Below are 21,903 nucleotides of genomic sequence, written 5' to 3'. Positions count from 1 at the left end.
AAAAAAAAAAAAAAAACTCAATGCAGTAAATTATAAAACCGAAGGCCAAAAGTACAAAATTTCCAAAATAGAGTTATCAAAATCTAAGTTATCTAACTAGCCTCTTTGTGTTTTTCTGTCTGATAATTCAATCTTATTTCAACTTGTGTTCTGGACAAGCCCTCACCGATTCATGAAGATTCCAAATCCTACCCAATTGCCAACCAAAACGGACCCACCAGTGTACAGTAACCAAACCCAATTTATCAAAACTTATCTTGTAGGTCCATTTTTGTGTACAAAATTGCCGTCAAAAATATCCAAAAGAAGAAAAAATCGATATTATATATAAATATAATATAACAACCACATTCTGGATGGTGACTTTTCGTTGCCCAGCACCACATGGATGACACAATACATCGTCTCAACTAAAAGCTACCCAACCCATGAAAATCTTTTAAGATCCTGGAGCAGTTCAGATTCAGACGGGTTGTTGAGGGTATCAATTCATCTCATACACACCATTGATTGCCCCACCTAATTTCATTTGAAGCAATATATTTTCTTGGCAAACAAACAAGCTTGAATAATTAAACCACAGACGGTAAAAAGATTATAACATTAATTGAAAAAAAAAAAGGGAAAATAAAAAAGAATCTTTCCATGTTCATTTTCATTCACCATCTACAAATTAGATAAATCATTCTCGTTTCATCTCATTTTATTACCCCATAGTCTTCCAAGGACATGGACAACAGTCCAAGACAAAGGAACAGATGAAACACACACAATCTACGATACAGAATTACTCTTGCCAAAATACAAAGGATACACCATATCAACTCAGTAATGGCAACAAAAAATCAGCAGCAAACATCTGTTGATGAGGCCGGCCCTCCCACAGTTAGGGTAGCTGAATTCCACTGGCCAATATCACCACAATGACTAACATTCGCTTTGACCACCTCCAATTGGGTAGATCCATCAAAATTGCTGGTTTCTAATCGGGTAGATCCACTAAAAGTGCTGGTTTCGGTCAATTTTTTTTCGGCCACCGCCTTCAGCCGGTACCTTTCTGCCCTAGAGCCAATAATCTGTCCCAATGCTGATGCTGCAATGGTAAATGCCATAGCTGTCTTAGGCATCAAAACAGACTTCCTAAGCATGCCTATGAATGGAACAGCTGCGTGGATAGCAGCAAACCAGGATGGGGAGAATTTCTCAGTATGCTCTCTCCATATCCCCAAAGGAACATTGGCTGCCATGCCTAATGCGCCAATCACAAGTATTTTCGCAGGCAATGGTTGTGGGCGGAGATTCTTCGCAAATGCTGTCCTTGCTAAAGCTGCTCGTGCTGCTACTATTGCTGGTGGGCACTTGTATTTCATGCCTGAAGGGGGCTGAAAAACCTTTGCAACAAGTGGGAGAACATTACTCACTGCCCGGTACGATTTTGCAATAGGGCAATTCCCACTTTGCAGCCACTCATTACTCATTGCTTCATGATTTGAATTCCCTCCCTGATAAAAAAGAAGAGAAACTTTTATAAGTATGATAAATGAATTTTGACTTGTGATCCATAAATATAAACTTCCAAAAACAAATAAATAAATAAATAAATAAATAAATAAATAAATAAATGCTAAACCAGATGAACTGTTTTTAGTACAAGGCACCAAGGATTTATACCTGTGAAGACTCCTTCTTGGATGACTTGGATTTTTTTTTCTGATTCTTCCACTTTTCAGAGAAAGAATCAAAGCTGAATGGACCTCCAGCTCCAAAGGATGAGAGACTGATAGTGGCAGCCTTTGCTGCCAATGGATTAAACTGGGATGGAGTTGGGTGATGCTCAACTTTCTCAGCAGGCACGTTCAATCTTCCAGAAAGAGGAACTACTCCATCATGCCCATGGAAAAGCCTGAATGCCATATCAAAATTGGGGCCATCTTCAAAAATTGGACCTTTAGCTCCCCGTACCTAAGAATGAAATATAAAAATTAATTAGTGAATGCCCTATTTCTAGTAAGGTTGTGCAGCAATGAAAACAAAAGCCTAAGTCACACAAGGTCTCTCAAGTTCAAACATGAGAAATTGTGGTTTAAGTAACAACAATGTTCATCTCCTACAGGAGCAGCTTTATGCACCATTCATGGACAAAAGAGTATGCTAATTAGGGAAATAAAAACAGAAGTTTCAAGGATCATTTTTCTTGATAAATGGGACCAGGAAAAGAAAAAAAAAATAAAACTAAAAATATATACACACACACACACACACACACACACACACACACACACACACACACATAGTTACAACAATACTGGAAATCTCAAGTGTGGAAAGGCACAACTTACTGGCATAGGGAACGCCAAGGATGAGGAGAAGGAAAAATTGGTAGGCTCATTGATGTTTCTCAGAAATGGGCATCTAAGTATATCCAGCTGTGAAGGCACAGACTCATTAAAATCTCTGAAAAAGTTTTCCATTCTTTATGCGATGACAGTTTCCTGCAATAGGAGAAAAAAACATAAGCGTAAGTGTCTCCAAAATGCAAAATATGAAAGCTTTAATTGCCGATCAAAATCTTAACACATTGACAATCAGATGTTCACCAATAATTGTTAAAACATAAAGGGTTTCATCATAAAAACTAAACACGGAGCCTTAAACCAAAAAAAAAAAAAAAAAAGGTTCTATAACTTTCCAGCATTGGTATCTGACAACAGGATGAATTTGATATTTGGCATCAAAGAAAGCACACGCCAACTTTATTTTATTTTGTCTTTTGAAAAAAAAAAAAAACCATCTAAGATTTAAGTTGCCCATGGAAAATTCACAAAATTACTCCAGAAAATTATAAATCTGCAGTTAAGGAAACGATTGGTGGATGCTTCTAAAGAAGTATGCTACCCAATTGATGCTTAATAGAAAAACTTACATTCACATAAAAGAATTATACGGTCTCAACGAGATTTGCCAAGAAACACATAACTTGTTCTTAAAGTACAAAAGCTTGTAAAGAATGGAATATATTTCAACAAGCACAAGCAAAGCCACGCCCACAGATCAACAAAAAGTCACAACATGAAAACAGAAAACTGAGCAATTGCAACATCTAGGCTTAGACAACCAACAAGCTCTGTAAATATTAACCAACGACTTCAAAATTATAGACCAACCCAGTTGGACATTCGAAGCGATCAAAGTAAATTCGAATGAAAGATCAAAATCCAATATATAGCTCATATATAATTTTATCAGCTGGAATAAGCAATTATGTCTCCTAAAAAAGAAAAAAAAAAATTGAGCATATAACAATAATAGAAAACATAATGAAATTCAATTAGCAAACATGAGCTGTAAAAAATTAATAAAAATACTTCTGTTTTTTTTTATCATCAATAATCAATATTAGCAAGCAAAGTATATACAAATTTAATAAATTCAGGAACAAGACACGAATCGCAAATCGCAACGAAACCGATCTAGCAAGAAACCCCAAAAAAAAAAAAAAAGGCTAAAAAAATAAAGAAAATCACACACACCGTACCTTGAAAGACGGATTGCAATGGCAGAGGCTTGAGCTTCAGCGATGCACACGAAGATCGAGGAGACTATAGAGAGAGAGAGAATAGAGAGACAGAGAGAAATTCGTTGGGTGTTAGGTGAAAAACGAAGGAAAAGGCGTGTGCTTTATTTTGTATACCCTTGTTTTTTCATAAAGTTGAGGAAAACGGCACCGTGTTGGGCACACGCTCTTTGCAGACGGCGAATAATTCAATGGCTGATCGCTCTCCAAATTGGAATTGAATTTGGAGTTTGGGTTTCATACAACTTTAGTTTCAGTCAACGCTCTCCGTTGTATGTATCCTAATTACTAATTTTCTCTTCTTGCTTTGCTTCGCTTCATTTCTACGTATCTTGTTCGTATTCGTATTCCAATCAGGATCCGTATCCGTATTCGTATTCGTATCCGCTGCTGAACGTTGACCATTTTGGGTGGCTGCGTGCCACACGCGCATTGTTTATATTAATTGTTTAATCAAAAAACATACTTATTATTCAACAATTAATATTTTTTAATCCAAAAATACTATTAATATTTTGACCATAACGAATATTATTGATGTCCTTTCTGTTTTAAGAAAAATGCTAATTGTATTTTGGTATTTTGGGTTAATTTTATTTTAGCTTTTGTATGTTGGTCGGATTGTATTTTAAATTTTCAAATTTAAAATATTTTTATATTAAATTTTTAATTTTTAATTTATTTTATATTAATTTACTTCATAAATTGATTAATATAAAATTTAAAAATTGAAAAATAAATAGTTTTTTAATTTAGAAATAAGATTAAAAAAATTGATTAATTAGAAAATTAGTTAATTTTTTTAATTTTTAAATTTTTCTTAATCAATTTAGAAATTGAAATAAAGTGAAACAAATTATACATTAAAGATATAAAAATTTAAACTCAACTGTGTAAAGTGTGATTTAACTAAAATACAATGCATTAAAATACAATCAACTTTTACTTTTTTTATTAATTTTTTTCAATGAAGATGCGACAATTTATAGATAAAATAATTCAAAAAATATATAGAAAAGAAATGGTAATGCAATTAAAAAAAAAGAAAAAAAAGAAACGTAAGAGGTTCTATATGTAATTACCGAAGATAGAAAGATAGCAAAATTGGTTATTTTATATATATATATATATATATATCAATTGATTAATTATATTATTTTTAAAAAATTAATACAGTAAGTACACTAAATTTTATTTTTGTTAATTTCCTCTTTTATATGATTTCTTTAACTTTGTAAAATTTTGTCTTGGGAACATTTAGACCAGTGCATGCCACACGATCATTGCTTGAAATATCTCCTATTGACTTCTCAAAGTGTTAGACTACCGATCTTGAATATAATAGCTATGACAAAATTAAAATATAAAAAAATAATAATAATTAAAAAATACCAAGTTGAAAAATTAGCGTAGAATTGTGATGAGTCAGTTTGGTATTGTTTTTATTTGATTCTGGTTGGACATGGACACAAAACATTGGGAAATAATTTTTTATTTTATTTTTTTTTTGAAAAACCCATTGGACTTTTATGTGATGATAAAGAAGACTTTTCTAGAAATTGAAATTGTATATTTTTCGCATATAAATATTCTCAAATTCAAAGCCAGCATTTTTGAAGCATCAATAGCTTGTTTAAAAATTTCAATATATCTCTATTTTTAAAGAATTATATCTATTTTTTATAATTCTAATTAAAAAATTAAATATAAAATAAAATTTGATTTTCTAGATGTGAAGAGTTAAATTCACTCTTTATAATAGCTTTTAATACATTTATTTATTGCATTTATAATTTTCAACTAATATATTTATCTATCATTCTTATAATTTTCAATAATACAATTAATAATTTTATTTAATTTCTTTTATATATAAAGAAAACACTTTGTTATAATTGGACACAAAACACTTTGTTATAAGGAACAATTATTTATTGGGAAAAAAATATAGAAATGATAAAAAATATTGTGGGGGCATAAAATATTCTACTCTTTATTTTATTAGATTTTTTAAAATGCATTTTATTTTGAATAATATGCTCTTTGATATAAAGAGCATAATTACTATGTTAATATGGATTCCACCGGTAATTGGATCAGTACTCAATACTTTTTCTTTTCTTTGCCAAAAAAAATAAAATAAATAAATGAAGCTTATACAAATGGCAAATGCGATTCTTTCTTTCTCCTAAACACATTCTTTGACGTTGACAATTCAAATCCGTTAAAATTTCAAGACAAATTTTTTGATACGTTTCTTCGAATTATCTAAAGGAATAAAATGAAAAAAAGTTTATCAGATCTTACTCAAATCTTATTTTATACTTAAAAATATTGCTGTTAATATCTTCTAAGACAAAACATATAAAAACTCAAACACAAATCTATAAAATTTTAAATTAAAAGAGATCTTTCAAGCTTTAATGAATTCTAGTTATTAAATTTTGCACGATTAAGTTTGGAACCTAATGATCCACTCCGATTTACTATTGTTTTTTCTTTTCCTATTTAAGACAAATCTTTCTTCTCACAAGCAGCTATTCTTTTCCATACAACAATAAGAATTCTCACCCAACTACCTTCATCAACCAAAAAAAATATATATATATATATATGGGTAATTTTATGCACACTATAAATTTTGACACCTGCATTACATTCTACATACATTAATTTTTATTTTAATTTTTACTACTTATATCAATTCAATTATACCTAATTTATTCTTAAATATAATTAAATAGTAAATATATACACTACGTTTTATTATCCTTGATTGCTTTTGAAATTAAATACATACATTACATACACTACACTAAAACCCTAATTCCAAATCCCTGTAGCTTCATTTTCAACAATTTTTCTTGATCTGGATTAATTTATTTGCAAAAACAGCACTAAATTAAAATGTGAGAAAAGGTATTTGTTTGGATTTTGTTCTTCATCTTCAACAATCCCTCTTGTATATTAGTTCATCCGCAAAAACAATAATAAATCAAAATGTGAGAAAGATAGTTGTCTAGATTTTATTCTCTATCTTCACATATTTTTATGTTTCTATTCAGATTATATAATCCAGAATTGACGAATAGTCTAGTATACATAATTTGAAAATATTCAATTCATTTAGGTTATATACATTGGATGAGTTCACATATTTTTATGTTTTCGTTCAAATTATATAACTTAGATATAATTGAAGTATTCCGATACACATCACACAGATGTATTCAATTCATCTGACTATGAATATTGGACGATTTCACAAATCATTGCAACAATTTTTTTATTTGGTATACAAAATCAGGACGTGATCAAACCATCTGGCTATATATATTGAACAACTTCAAAGTATATATGACAAAAGCAGTTAGTTGGAAAAACATATTAAACAAAATATAAAAACATATTACACATAAAGCAAATAAATAACAAAAAAAAAAAAAAGAAGCTAAATACATACATTTTTATGATTTAAAGAAATGATTTGCTAATTTGCTTTTTTGTTGATTTTCTCTTCTTGATCACTAAATTCTATTGTCTCCATTTTTAGGGTTTATTTTTTTCCCTAAAATTCTATAATGTAGTACGTATTAATTTATTTTTATTCTATTATGTATTTAAGGATATTTGTTACTTTTTAACAAATGATACTTTTAAAATATTGCAAATAATTAAAAATACGGTGTAATTAACAAATTTTGTAGTATGAATGGAATTTGTATATGGATACAGGTTGGATCTCATCCACTATTTCTCCATTTGTTTTGGGTTTATGATTCCACCATGAAAGGAGCAAGGTGGAGATAGAAGGCATAAGTTTTGATGAATCCCCATAAGCTTAGAAGGCAGAGTCAGTTGTAACCGTTGATCATTAACAAAATCTTTAGTATTTTCTTTTATTTTCAACTTTGGTATCAGTCATCCATTTTAAATACCTTTTTCCTATTCTTAACCTTTCTTCAACCTAGTAATTCAAAGTACGCTATATGGTTGCAACATAAACTAATCATTCATAACAGAAAAGAATACTAGGTATCTACAGTCATCTGGTTTGTTTTTTCAATCATTTCAGAGCTTTGAAATAGGATCATAAATTAGAATAGAAAGAGGAACAATAGCCACTGTTTTGTGTTTAGGCACTGTTAAGACCCTAAAATATCTCCTCTAATTTTCTACAAATCCTTACCTTTTATAAATCCTATATTAGGTATTAAGGTTATGGTTAAAATAACTACTGCTAGCAACCAAATACCAGATATCCAAGCCCATGAAAACCACATAAACAAATTCTATTATGAAGTCTAATGGTCAGAAATCCATCCCTCCACTTCTTCAAAGCCTCCATTAGATTTTTTAGCTCTTCATCCACTTAATCCTTATCAATATTATAAATTATCTACTACAAAATAGTTCTCAAAAACAATTATTCCTCCAAGAGCCTCTAAACTAGCCTCAATCTACAAATCCTCTAAAGTAGCTTTGAAGTAGTTGTCCAGACAGTGAATACTTCCAACCATAACACATATCTCCCTCTTCTTACTAAAAAATAAATTAAAAAATATAGAGATCAACGTCTACACATTACAGCTATAAGGATAAGCTTACAACCTATCTTTATATGAGGAAAAAATGTCAAAATGTCATATGTCTAGTAGCTTTACTAGACAACAGACGGATCACATTTGGTAATGCTCTTATCACAATAATCCAAGTAGGACTCAATAATGGACACATGGTAATCCAGTACAGCCAAGTTTCACGCTTGATCTGACAAAACCAAATATTGCTGACTCTTTGTAGGTGATGGAGAAACTGCTCTAGCATTACACCATACTATGACATACAAGGTACAATCACATCTTTTTTAATGAATGATATTTTTGAAATATTAAAAAATAATTAAAAATATAGTATGGTTATCAAATTTTGTAATGTAAATAGAATCATTAATATATATTTATATGTTGGATCACGCTCACTATTTCTCCAATATCTTTCTATTTGAGTTTTGGGTTGATTTAATTATTCCCACTGTTAGAAAAGCAAGGTAGAAATAGAAGGCACAAGTTTTGACCAAGTGAGATCTCTTGACAAGTCTCTGGTTAGAATTTTTCCAAGACTAATGGGTTTTTGAGGCAGAAGAGAAAATGTTTGTTTTTTTTTTTTTTTTTTTTTTTTTTTTTTTTTTTTTTGGGGACAGAAAGAAAGAGGGCTATTAGTATGAGAGAGAGTTTTGTTTCGTATGACTTTTTCCACATGTCATGAAGTAAAACGAAGGAGTATAACTGTGCTACTCCGGAAGTAATAGAAAATTTTCCAATAGTCAAAGGTGGCAAGTAGAATATTTTATTTTATTTTATTTTAAGAAAGGTGGCAAGTAGATTTACTCTCTTACAAATATTTTTAAAAAATATGCTATGGTAACTGAACCTCCAATTCATCGTGCATACTCTTCTCAAGTGGCATCCAGCTAGACCTTGCATGTATGAAGCCAAAAACAAGCAACTTGAAAAAAAATAAATAAATAAAATAAGCCCTACTTCGCTAAATCTTCCAGCTATGTAAAGTGCAGTTCCTCCAGAACTTAGGTACTCCAGCAAGTCAGCTACATACTTAGGTAAAAGACTTGTAACGTGCATGGCATAATTAGAAGTTAAGAAAAAAAAATAACAATAATAATAATTTTAAATGTATTATTAAAAATAACTGAGAACTGTTAAATATGTACACTACGCTCACAAGGACCCAAGAGACAAATTCCCAAACTGTAATAAGATAGCTTTAAAGGATGTCGCAATGCTTTATATTTACAAAAGAGGGTCAAAAAAAGGCAACTCTGATGCACAATTAATTAAATCCTAAATCTACAAATTGAGCCACAGCTATGTGGGGACAAGCCTTTATCTCTTTCTGATCTTTTGCATTGAAGAATAAATTATCAATGCTGATAGAGAAGAAGGCATTAGGTCAGTAGTCTAAGAAAAGCAAGAGTTGATATTAACAGTGCTGGAGTTTTCAACCTGAAGTGGTTAATCTTTAATAGCTTATGACCTATTTAGGAAGCTGTTTCCTCGTTTGTTCTCCTGTATTCTGGCTTCAACTCATATGTTCCTTGATTAGCTCCCTTGTTGTTGTAGACACAAAGTTCTTTAAGTATGTCTTTCAGGAATTGCTGCAGATGGACATACAGAATCAAAACATAACGGGTAATTAAAAAAATGAAAAGATATTCTTGCTTATAATCATTTTGTTTAACCTATAGAAATTTAGGTCAGCCACAATGCAAGTTTATCTACTAACCAGAATAGGGGAATACCAAGTACATTGGAAATGGTACAAGTACCTAAGCTTTCCGGGTAAGAGTAAAAATTCAGCCAACTGCACAAAAACATCCAGCTAGCCTACCAGGTGTAAGTCCCTTGTTATCGTAATGGATGGGAGAATGGTATTTCGATGTCATTGTTAATATTATTCTAATGGCGGTTAAGAAAGCAAAGAAGTTATGGGCTTCTCCTTGTTGTATAATTGTTAGAATGATTAATAGTTCTATGGAATTTATCATTCAGAAGTTTATGCGACAAGACATGAAGAGGAAATAGGCTTCAAGAGAAAAGAAAAGGGACAATCAATAGAAAAATTATAGATACATCATTGGGTTGTATTACATATCATGCCAAGCCAGAAAGAAATAAAAAAGTACAGATAAAAGAACTCTGCATCATATATGCATGATATGTCTACAGTAAACCTAGTCTTAAGTACAGTACACTTGGGTCACGAATCCACTTAGACTGCAACACATTTTTAATTTATCATGTCTATCTTCCTAACTGCATACTATTAAACTAGATATTGGCATATTACTCAGCCATTGAAGGGAAGTGATTATCTACGTAACAATTTTGGTTCTCAGTAGTCAAAATAGAATAGCATATAAGAGTCGTGCCAATTCTTATATAGTAACTGATAACACGGTCTTGTAAGTTGTAAGTATTGCTAATAAACATATTATCCTGAGAGGAGCATATGCTATAATATATGCAAATAATATACAATTAAACTCCACTCTACTCATGTAAACTAAATTTTATAACCATATTCTTCTTCATTATACATAGATAAGTATATTATTAAATTAAGATTCATAGAGATAGATAATTACAAATTTATGTAAGTGACTGAAAAACTTACTTCAGGTTGGTCTGTCTCTTGGATCAGGTGTCTCAAAGTCCAATTTGGTTGTCTCTCAAAGAGCTTAAACATGATCTCTTCCATTTCTCCACGGTCCCTCCTTGTTCTTTTCATGTCTGAACTCTTGGTTGGTGTTTTCTTCTTATCCTATTCAAATAGAGAGTTCTTAATGGTTGATATTGAAGGATAACAGCGATGAAATATAATGCGACATACTTTTATATTACCAGAATATGTTAGTTCCCCCTAAAAATGCAAGCAGCAAAAGACAATTTCATTCAAGATATTATACACAAAAACAAGGTATAAATGAGTACGCTGGGTCCAGGAACCACAAAACCCATCATCCCAGGCATAGGCCTCATATGAGCCCCATTGTCATTGTCGATCACCTGACATGAGAGTTTGGAAAAAGTGAAAGACAAATTATATCACTGAATAGATAATTAATGTAAAGAATTACCAATTAAATTTTCAAAGTAATATTGGAAACCTGAATCTGTCTATTTCTAGTCATATATTTTTTAGTTCGTTCACGGCAAAGTTTCCCATAGTTCTCTATGTTCTCATTATGAGGCTTCATGTCAAATTTGGTCCTTATTTTCCCCTCCACAGAGATCTTTCCTACAATAGAAACCAAAATTCATCCATTCAATTGAATTTTTCAAATATGTGCAGAACAATAATTTAACACGAATGAAGATTAGCAAGAATAAAACACAAGAATAGTTATAAAACAATGCTTTGATACGGTGTTGAGTTACCACTATTCCCAAAAGCTTAAGCAATTAGGAAGTGAACTTACCAGTGTTTGTCAAGTCATACCAACATATATCATATGTAACCAGAGACATTTACCTAACTAATCAATACTGGTCACGTAAATCTCAAAATAACAGATTAAATTCTGCTAGATGTTGCATGCATTATTAAAAAGAAAAAAAGAAGAAGAAAGATGGATTAGTTATATCTAGCTGACACCAAGTACTCCAATTGATTTGACTTGGCATGAACATGTGTTATTTTTTTCAGGACTCCATTATTGGAAGAAACAGACGAAAAAAGCAAGATGGAGAATTCACATGTAAGAATTAGGATGTTGTGGGTCAAAGTGTCTTGACCAGTTGGTTTGCTGCAAAAGAGAAAATCTTCATTTGGAAGAAGATCAATTTTCTGTCATCTAATGAACTAATAACAACATTTTTAAACATGAAATTATAGTACCGTGGACATAAGCGAGTTCCAGGTAAGATGTTAGATTTTACCACTGGAAATAGCACTTTAAGACAATGAAAAGTGAAGATTTATTGAAACTTGATGAAAGCATTTTTTTCCTGTCAACTAGACTTTGTGAGTGAAATTTAAGACCACTACCAGCTATCAGCAGTATAGAAAGTTAAAAAAAAAAAACTGATAAACATAAAATTTAGCAATGGACCTTAATTGCATATTGTCAAAGCAGGTTCTTATGTAACTATCAAAGAAGTAAGTATCATACTCATACTCTTGCACACTGTTTATTATCAGGACATAAAGGTCAAGATAAGTTGCATGCTTACCTTGTGGTGATTCAGAAAATACAGACATTGGAATTAAGTCTGTCGACATATCCATAGAGTAACACTTTGGTATATTGCCAGATTCAGTGCCCGCCAATTCCATGGTGAACTGAATGCCATTTAAACAAAGTGTAAAGAGAAAGGCAACAAGATATATATATATATATATATAGATAGATTTCTGTTTAATTTCATTTTTCTAGGGGAAGAAGAGATAAATGTTAACTTATGCAAATAGTGAAAAGAAATTCCTCAATGGAATAAATGGCAACAAAAAGAAACAACGTATATTCTTCACTAGGAGATAATCACATGGAGGCACTAGAAAACAGAAACATAGCATAAACTTCAAAAATAATGTTGTGTAAATGGTTCAAATATGTTCATAATTTCTGATGCCATCTGATTTGGTAGTCTTAAGGATTAGAAATAAAGATCTTCCTAAATGAGGATTAAAGCTTGGAACTTTTGAACTTCTTTTTTCCTAGCTCATTCCGAAATTCCATAAAAAGATCATAACAGAAAGAAGTTGAGACCCAAGGAGCCATAATTGAAATATTACCCAATTTGCATAAATAGTTGACAGCTATGAACTGTATAGCACTCTTTCATGTATTCATGAAATGTTCATCACCCAAAACTAGACAATGACTTCTTGTATTGCATTCTTGTTAAGTTGAACGTTAAGCTAGTTTTAACCAAACTATAGATTGTATCTCAGTGATTAACAACAGACAATATGCAACAACTTAAAGATAATTATGGAAGGTTGTGGACAACTTTATAGTTTGTAATTTTGATGGAATTTTCAAAGTTTACCAACTGAATAAACTTTTATAAAGTTGTGAAATATGAAGAACCTAAGGCACGAGCAAAGAAGACTTAAAATATGCATACTCAATACCCAAATTCAAAATGCAGAAAACCTAAGAGCACAAAAATAAATAAATAAATAAAATAAACAAGTTTTATGAAAACCGATAAAATGAAAACCCCAAACAAAAATCAAATTCTTGCCCTAGTAACCACAGAAATTCTAGAAAACAAAAAAATTTTAACGGAAAGGCCAATGCGTGCGAGAAAAAAAAAAAGGCCAAAAAATCAGGCCCTAAAAAAACATACAGCATTTTGAATCCAATGAAAAAGTGTTGAGGAAAAACCACAATAGAAGCAGAAAATCCATTCCGCAAAGCAAAGGCTTTGGATACACACATTGGGAACTAACAAAATAGGGAAAAAGAAAAAAAAAAAATACCTGAGGAGGAGAAGAATCGTCGTTGGAGCGGAGAGGGTCGATGGAGACGACGACCTTGGCGACAGGGCGAGAAGGATCAAAGGACGAAGAAGCAGAGGAGGCATGTGTTGTTGGAGGTTGCAGGGAGCGATAGACGAGCGGAGGGCATTTCATGAGCCACACTGCTCTCTCCGCTTTCATCGTATCCATTACTCCTCCTCCTCCTCCTCCATTCATCACGTTGTTCACCTTCACATTGCTCCCTCCACTGCTTTGCTGCTGCTGTGGCTTCTCTTCCATTCGTGCCAAACCCTGAGAGAGAAAATCATAGAGAGAGAGAGAGAGAGAGAGAGAGAGAGAGAGAGAGAGAGCTTTTTGTCAGTGTGTTTGTTTTGAGGGAAAATTAGAGGAAAAAAAAGAAAAAAAAGAAAAGAGGAAGCCAAAGAAACGGTTTTTCAGAGTTTCTCTGTTTTAAAAGACACTAACCAACTCCACATCAGTTAGCTCCCCAGGTAGGGCCCACACCCACTACTCTCTCTCTCTCTGTGCCTCCTTTCGCCACCTGGAGTGTTTTATTTTATTCTATTAGTTACTTTTTAATGAAATTTATGATATAATAATAATAATAATAATAATAATAATAATAATAATAATAATAATAATAATAAATAACAACACAACGATAATAAACTTTATCATTTACGAGTTATCTAAATTTCATTGATACTAACACCATTTTAATTTTAATTTTTTGTTATTTTTCTCCTAGTTTTCTATAAAATTAAGAACATAATAAATAGGCACCTATTTCAAAAAATAAAAATAAAAAATACTCTTATGTAGGATTTCTTATGTGATTTATTAAATATTTAAAAATAATTATCATCAGCATCAAAAAATCTGAAAAAAAAGGAGGGTAAATGATTAATTGAATGGAATTTAAAAATAAATAATGAAAAATTTTCAAATTAAATGTCTATTTAACAAAAATTCATGCCACAATAAACCTTTTTAATTCCCGTGTTCCGAAGATAATGATTCATATTCACATTTGATGCGCCTTTTTATTTATTTATTTATTTATTATTTTTTATGAATACCATATTTATTAGATATGCTTTAAACTATTTGGGATTATTGTTATTGTTTTTCCCAATATCCATTAGAGAGGGTGAGGACGAACTTCAGTGTTTTGGAAAATGGGAAAAAGTGTGATAGAAGTGATTTTTTTTGTAATAAAACATCTTTCTCATTTTTTATTAAAATAAAAAAAAAAATTGAAAATGGGGCAAATTGCATTTCCACCTTTACAGATCCAATAAATTTGGCTTCAAAATGTAATTATTGTATCTCGGAGGGTGTAAATGTAATTTCCACTTGAAAATATGAAACGAAAACATTCTAAATTTAGCATTAGGGTAGTTTTATTCAAATCGAAATTTAAAAACCATACTATATTTTTATATTTAAAAAATATCATTTGATAAAAAAAATAGATATACTCTTAAATATTTAAATAGAATAAAAATAAATTCTTATACACACTATAGTAGAATTTTAAAAAATAATAAACCCTAATAATAAAAATAATAAAATTTTGCGATCAACAGGAAAAACATACATAAAAATGATTGGGATAACATTCCTTTCAACCTTATTCAATTTCCTTTTATGATTTATTTGTTTTCTTTGTAAGTATTTTTTTTTTTCATTTGATTTTTCTTTTTCTTTTTTTAACTTTTTGTTCTATCTCTTCATGCAAATTGCATTTAAAAAAAAAAAAAAATTGAATGGGGAGTCTATAGTTTTTTGATATGCATAACTAGGGCAATTTAAACATTTTTGGGTTATATATATAGAACAAACAATTGCATTCAAATTATATAATTTGAACGATTTGAACAAGATAATTTAAATCCAATCCCATTATTTATATCTAATAAAACAATTAAATTCGAATTATATAAATCATGTGGAAATTTAATAAGTAAACTCATTCAGTATATAGAGACTATGACCTGTTAACCTGACATGAATATATAAATAATTCAATGTTTGGGGTGATAATGGATCAATCCATTAACACCTATTATATTAACGAGTTGTATTAGGTGAAACTTGCAAATGACCTGTATCAGCCATTAAGAGGGGCATTCCCGTTATTATATTATAGGTAAAAAATATACCTACTTTTATGATTATAGATATAGTGTTTTGAACAACTTATGTTCTTAATTTTCCTTTTCCTTAAAAAAAAAAAAAAAGTTTCTAATTTCCCTTTCTTTGATTTGTATTAAGATATTCTTGTTTTGTGTTTGTTTAAATATTATTTTGATAGCAAAAATATATATACATATACACATATTTATATATATATATATATATTTGGTAAAATATATATGTTTTGATAGTCAATGTTATTATCATTTTTTTTAATAAAAAGAATATTTATACAATATAATTTAAGACATACAGATCAAACAAAAAATTTGTCTATAGTTAACCCATATCCATTCAAATAACTTAATATGTTAATAGATCATGTAATGAATGACCCGTTAAGTTAACGAAGAAATTTGAATATGAATATTTTAAGTTTTAATAAGTAAAATTTAACATGAATACAACATGATATGATATGAATTTATTTTCATACGACCCTTTGCCAGGTCTAAGTATATATAGTTTAGGCGATTTGCTGTTTAAGTTTTGTCTATTGAAGTAGACAATTAGATACAAATAATATAAATCAAACAAAAATTCAATGGCATGTGAAGTCATTCATTTATATAATGTTCAAAAAAACCTTGTTCTTTTATTGATACTCAAAAAGTTAAGATGTATATAACAAGGAATATAAGACTTGTGACTTAGGGAATTGAGTTAGTTAGATTAAGTAATCTACTTACAAGTTCAAAGATGTGCAAGGCAAGATTTGGAAATTAAGGCAGTCAAAAAAAAAAAAAAAATTCAGGGGGTGAAGATGATATAGGATATGTATTTAATTATATTTTATATTAAACAATATATAATTTATTGGTATAAGTAGTAAACATTAAATTAAAAGCGAATGATTTGGATTTTAGGTCTAAAGAAATGTACATATATATACAGTAAATGGTTTTAATTAATCAAAATTAGAAAAAAAAAAAGAAATATTAAATTAAAAACAAAAAAATGAAAGGGAAACACAATTTAGATCTACATCTAGCATCAGGTTGGAGAAGAAGGCAGATCATTCATACCACCAAAGATTGGATCAGGTAGCTATTTTGTGAAGATATGAGATGATGATAGATCTAAAAAATAGTGGGATCGACAGTATATATAGTATTCCAATACAACAACTCTAATGCCGAATGGCTAGTGTTTGATAGCAAAATCATTCCGATGGCTAAATTGAGTGTTGACAGTGTTTTCATTGTTGGTCTTCATAACTGTCCTTTCTTTCTCATTTTCACGGTACATATTCAGAAATTCAATTTTTACTTTTTTATTTTTCACTTTTTTTAATGTTTTTAATTAGCAAAATTGTCTTTAACCGTTGACTTAATCCAATGGTCCATAGGATGTCCATAATCTTAGCACAGTTTTTTCGGTAACATTCAAAGTGAACTCCAAAAGTAGAAACACTATATATATATATATATATATTATAATTATATATGGTTCAATTTAATTTAGAGGATATTTCATTTACACCGCTTGAGGAGTTTAAATTCAAAGTGAACTCCAAAAGTAGAAACACTATATATATATATATATATATTATAATTATATATGGTTCAATTTAATTTAGAGGATATTTCATTTACCTCGCTTGAGGAGTTTAAATTATTCTTATATCTTTACTTAAATTAAATTCTTTTATTTCTTTTTTTTTTCAATAATTAATTTGTGAAAACTTCGATTTTTTTTATTATATATATTTATAATTAATTTTTATTTAAATTACTTGATAATTTTCCATTTCTTATAAAAAAAATACGATAATTTAAATTACCCTAACATAACTTAAATTAATTTCAAAATTCCTTTTATTTCATTTTTTCTCAATAATTAATTTGAAAACTTCAAAGTTTTTTTGTTTGTACTTTTAAATAATTTTTATTTAAATTATGATAATTTTTCCACTTTTCACAATAAAAATATCATAATTTTAGTTAAATAAGCTTTCTAAGTTATATATTTGGTAAATATATTTAATTGAAATATTTGAAAATTTATAATATATTTAGTTGAATACATTTAAGAAATTATCATACATTTAGTAAAATATATTTGACAAATTATAACTTGGTTTAAAAAATAAAACTCTATCTTAATAAAATCACCAAATACTTTTTTTTTTATGTGTTTTTCCAAACTGAAAAATTATCATTTAGCTTAAATAAAATTAATTGAAATAGAGATTAACAAAACTTTGATGTTTTCAAATTAATTATTGCAAAAAAAATAATAATAAAAGGAATTTTGAAATTAATTTAACCTATGCAAGGGTATAAAGGTAATTCAAATTTCTTTAAAGAGTGTAGATGATATTATTAAAGAAATGTTATTGTATTTATCCCAAATATGAATAAGTGTAAATGAAATATTCCCTTTAATTTATTTTATTTTTGGATCAAGGATTCTATAGTGGATCACCATTTGTATAAAATAAATTAAATTAAATATCAATGTGTCAACTAAACCTATCTTCATAAGGTAATTAAGTAGTTTGGAACTATTATTTAATTTTTCATGAATAAAATATTTATTAACCAAAAATTGTGGATTTTGGACCTATTGAGCTGGCTTCTTTACCAAAAGAAGGGGCAAAAAAAGGAAAAAAAAGGAAAAAGAAAGCCAAATGAGCTTATTGTATCAAAATTGAATATCAACATATAAATTTTTATTGCATCAAAATGATGTATTAACATTTTAACAATTTAAAACAGAATACATTAAATATATATAAATAAATTTATGACTAAGTTGTGGTGGACTAGATTGCTAACTCTACAGTACGCCAGATGTTCGATATGGTTTGATGCTAAAATCTTTCTCTTTGATCTATCACCAAAAAAAAAAAACCAAAAAAAAAAAAACAAAAAAACAAAAAAACAAAAAAACAAAAAAACAAAAAAAAAACAAAAAAACAAAAGAAACAAAAAAAAAAAAACAATGTAGTACAATACTATATGTGCGTAAAATAGAAAATACAAGAAATATACAATCATTCAATATCTTATTCTCATCGGTTTCATATGTGATTTGTTGATTTTACCTCTATATATGATGCCCATTTGATAAAAAATTAATAAATTTAAACAAATATGTAAAATATTATCATAATAGTTGTTATATAAAGTTCACAAAAAAATGGTACCTTTTATGTTTAAAAAAAAAAAAAAAAAAAACTAGTACTAGTAACAAAATGTGATTTCTCATCATCGGCAACGTTCGGTAGATTCCACGTGTTGATACGATAATTTTGTTGTTTTTTTTTGTTTTGATAAATAGAGGAATGGAGATTTCATTATCAAATCATAAATTTAAAAAATGAAATTATCGTTAATGATTGTTGCCAATTTGACTAGCTCAAAGTTGACATAATAATTTAATTTGTTAATATTAATGGTTAATTTTCCTATATAGTTTGTTGGTTTTAAAAGTAAAAATTAAACCAAATTAATTATCATCATTTAGCATGGATCCTGTTTCCATTGATGATCATATTATTGTTGGTGATAAATATTATTTCAAGTTCAACAAAAAAAAAAAAAAGATTGATAATTCCATAGAATAAAGTAGATACAAAATTTAAAGCAAGATAAAATTTAGAGCATCTTTTAATGGTGGAGCTCTTTATTTTAAAAAGTACAATAATTTTAAAAAATAAAGAGCATTTTGGACAATTTTATAAAATAATGAGCTTGGTTCTTTATTCAATTTCAATAGTGCTCATTATCACTTTTTAAAATATTTCATTTTTCAATAAATAATTAATATTCATTTTTTCACTCTAATTTTTTTTTTTAACCAATGGCTTCTCTCTTTGTATATATACATATACATATATATATATATATATATATATATATATATATGAAATCAAATAAATTATATTAAAGGTAAATATCAATATAGCACTCCCTAATTTGCTATTTTTTTCAATGTTATATTTTTATTATGAAAAATATCATTAAAGCTCCTTATATTTTGTTTTTGTTTTAGTACAACACAATTTTTTAAAACTCTTAAAAGAATTAAAATTTGACCCAATTATCTATTTACCCTCCCTTTGACTTTTTTTTTAATTAATATATTATATATATATATATATATATATTTTTTTTTTTTTGATTTCTCACAGCATTTTAAAACAGAATAGCACAAACAGACAAATACATATACATAATTCTTTCTAAAAATTCTAAAATTTTAAAATATTAATGCTAAAATCCACCTTTCCCAATTTATCCAAAAAAATAAAATAATAATTATATATAATAATCATAATTGTCTTAAATACAAATTCAAAAATTAAGCTTAATATATTTAAAACTATTTTTTTTAAAAAAAATTAATTATGAGTTTGATCATATTATTTTCATTATTTTGTTTGAGAAAAAAATTTATTAAATGGAGGATAAATTGGTCAAATTTTTTAACTTCATCGTTAAAAGTTTCAAAAAATGATGTTATATCCAAAGGAAAATGAAATGTAAGGCAATTATATGTTAATTGTGCATAGAAAATATTGATGTAATAAATTGTATATAAAAAAGGCTTTTTTTTTTTGTGTACTTTTATCTGCGGCTTCTTTTACGTTTTCGATGCTAAAAATGATCAAATTAAACAACCGATCGGGAAAAGAATATTATGAGACAAAAGAAATAAAAATTTTTTCTAACTTAGATGGGACTAAGTGTGCCTTCATTAGCGTTTATCAAAAGCAGCCAAAAAAAAAAAAAAAAAAGTGTGCCTTCATTAGCCTAAATATATTTTGTTTTGTTTTGTTTTGTCTCTTTTTTTAAAAATTTTTAATTTATTTTCCGTTATTTTAACCCGATGGAAGTATTTCAATCCATTCCCCTATTATCTATTTGAGTCATACAAAAATTTGCAATGATTGGCTAATTGACTAATCGATGGTGAAGATGGTATAGACGCCAGCCATATCAAAATCATATCTTTATCCCTCTAAATGGAAGAAGATCATATAAAAAGATCATCCTACATAGATTTTACAAATTTTCTACAGCTCAGAGAGGGAGTGCAAGCAAGGAGTGCATTAATGTTTGAATAATTTTAAGCCATTATAAAATTGACAACAAGAAAACTCCTAAAAATTATTAAAAATTTCATCCCTATATTCTAGTTTTTCCTTCAATTTCCAGCAAAGTACTTCCCCTAACTATTGCATTTATTTGAAACTATTCCAAATGTTTATTTATCTAATAGAACAATATCAAATAGACCATCATCTTTATTTTGGCCCAAGCCAAACCTCGTCTCATCTATTTATGATTTTTCCAATTCCGGTAGGAGAATAATGGGTAAGTTTTGTCAATCAATGTGCTAAGTGTTACTACATTTGGAAAATAGACTGGAGTTGTGTATGTTTGAATTGCAAACAAAAATACTTATTTCTCACTGGTAATGAAAATTATGCATTAATAGTGCATTACTAGTGGTGGTAGATCCCACATCAAAAGTTAAAAATATATATATATATATATATATTCTTTACCACCCCCTACTCCACCACAACCAAAAAAAAAATAAAAATTGTGTATTCACTTCATAAACTTTTTATGCTTTAATATTCTTTATAGATATTAAAGAATCTTTAATCATGCCCAGCATTAATTAAAGCATCTAGACCCCATAAAATAATTGTTAAAAATTTAATTATAAATGATCCGTGATACCATGTAAAAGAGATAATTATTTTTAAGTAGGGGCAACAAACTTGGGCTTTGGAAGTGGGGAACTTACTGTAGTCTTAGAGCAAAAGAGAAAAGTACAAATATTTTGGTTTCAATACGTTTACATGCTTTAAAAAGGCATATCAACCAGCCAATTTAAAAGACTGCTTATAGATTGGTTGCCTCCACCATGAGAGGCAGGAAAACTCGACCCAAAAAGGGCAAAAGAAAAGAAGCAAAACGAACACTCTTGGGTTAGCTAATAAATAAATAAAATTATATTTGCTATTTACAAATCGGTTGTTTGTACGTTAAGTGAGTTTGACTTGGTTATTAAATTATTTACAATTATAATTAAAAGATTATAAATTTGAGACATTGGCGTGCGGAAAAATTATTGTAAAACATAAAAAAAAGTTGTTCGTA

The 21,903-nt window shown here is 28.7% G+C and overlaps 2 protein-coding genes across 2 annotated transcripts; both read right to left on the bottom strand.

Annotated features, from left to right (window-relative positions):
* Positions 1–628: 628 nt before the first annotated feature.
* LOC107413670 (uncharacterized) lies at positions 629–3,790 on the bottom strand. Its single transcript, XM_016021682.4, has 4 exons — positions 3,536–3,790; positions 2,340–2,492; positions 1,672–1,962; positions 629–1,502 (listed from the first exon to the last, which is right to left on the bottom strand). Exons 2-4 carry the CDS (start codon positions 2,469–2,471, stop codon positions 846–848), a joined length of 1,080 nt encoding a protein of 359 aa, XP_015877168.1. The 5' UTR covers positions 2,472–2,492; positions 3,536–3,790; the 3' UTR covers positions 629–845.
* Positions 3,791–9,243: 5,453 nt separating this feature from the next.
* Positions 9,244–13,979, bottom strand: LOC107413662 (uncharacterized). The gene is made up of 6 exons (XM_016021673.4): positions 13,583–13,979; positions 12,328–12,436; positions 11,262–11,392; positions 11,086–11,160; positions 10,769–10,915; positions 9,244–9,749 (listed from the first exon to the last, which is right to left on the bottom strand). Exons 1-6 carry the CDS (start codon positions 13,859–13,861, stop codon positions 9,633–9,635), a joined length of 858 nt encoding a protein of 285 aa, XP_015877159.2. The 5' UTR covers positions 13,862–13,979; the 3' UTR covers positions 9,244–9,632.
* Between the last annotated feature and the right edge of the window lie 7,924 nt (positions 13,980–21,903).

Source organism: Ziziphus jujuba, chromosome 8 (genome assembly GCF_031755915.1).
Source record: "Ziziphus jujuba cultivar Dongzao chromosome 8, ASM3175591v1".
Lineage (NCBI taxonomy): Eukaryota > Viridiplantae > Streptophyta > Magnoliopsida > Rosales > Rhamnaceae > Ziziphus > Ziziphus jujuba.
This window is presented reverse-complemented; position numbering and strand designations above follow the sequence as displayed.

Bases quoted from the DNA above. Each gene is read 5' to 3' on its own strand.
- LOC107413662 (XM_016021673.4), bottom strand. From the start codon at position 13,861: ATGGAAGAGAAGCCACAGCAGCAGCAAAGCAGTGGAGGGAGCAATGTG. The intron at 12,437-13,582 runs GTATTTTTTTTT...AATGGCATTCAG, and splicing joins ACGATTCTTCTCCTCCTCAG to TTCACCATGGAATTGGCGGG. The intron at 11,393-12,327 runs GTAAGCATGCAA...TTTCTATTGTAG, and splicing joins ATTTTCTGAATCACCACAAG to GAAAGATCTCTGTGGAGGGG.
- LOC107413670 (XM_016021682.4), bottom strand. From the start codon at position 2,471: ATGGAAAACTTTTTCAGAGATTTTAATGAGTCTGTGCCTTCACAGCTG. The intron at 1,963-2,339 runs GTAAGTTGTGCC...TTTCATTCTTAG, and splicing joins CCTTGGCGTTCCCTATGCCA to GTACGGGGAGCTAAAGGTCC. The intron at 1,503-1,671 runs GTATAAATCCTT...CTTTTTTATCAG, and splicing joins CCAAGAAGGAGTCTTCACAG to GGAGGGAATTCAAATCATGA.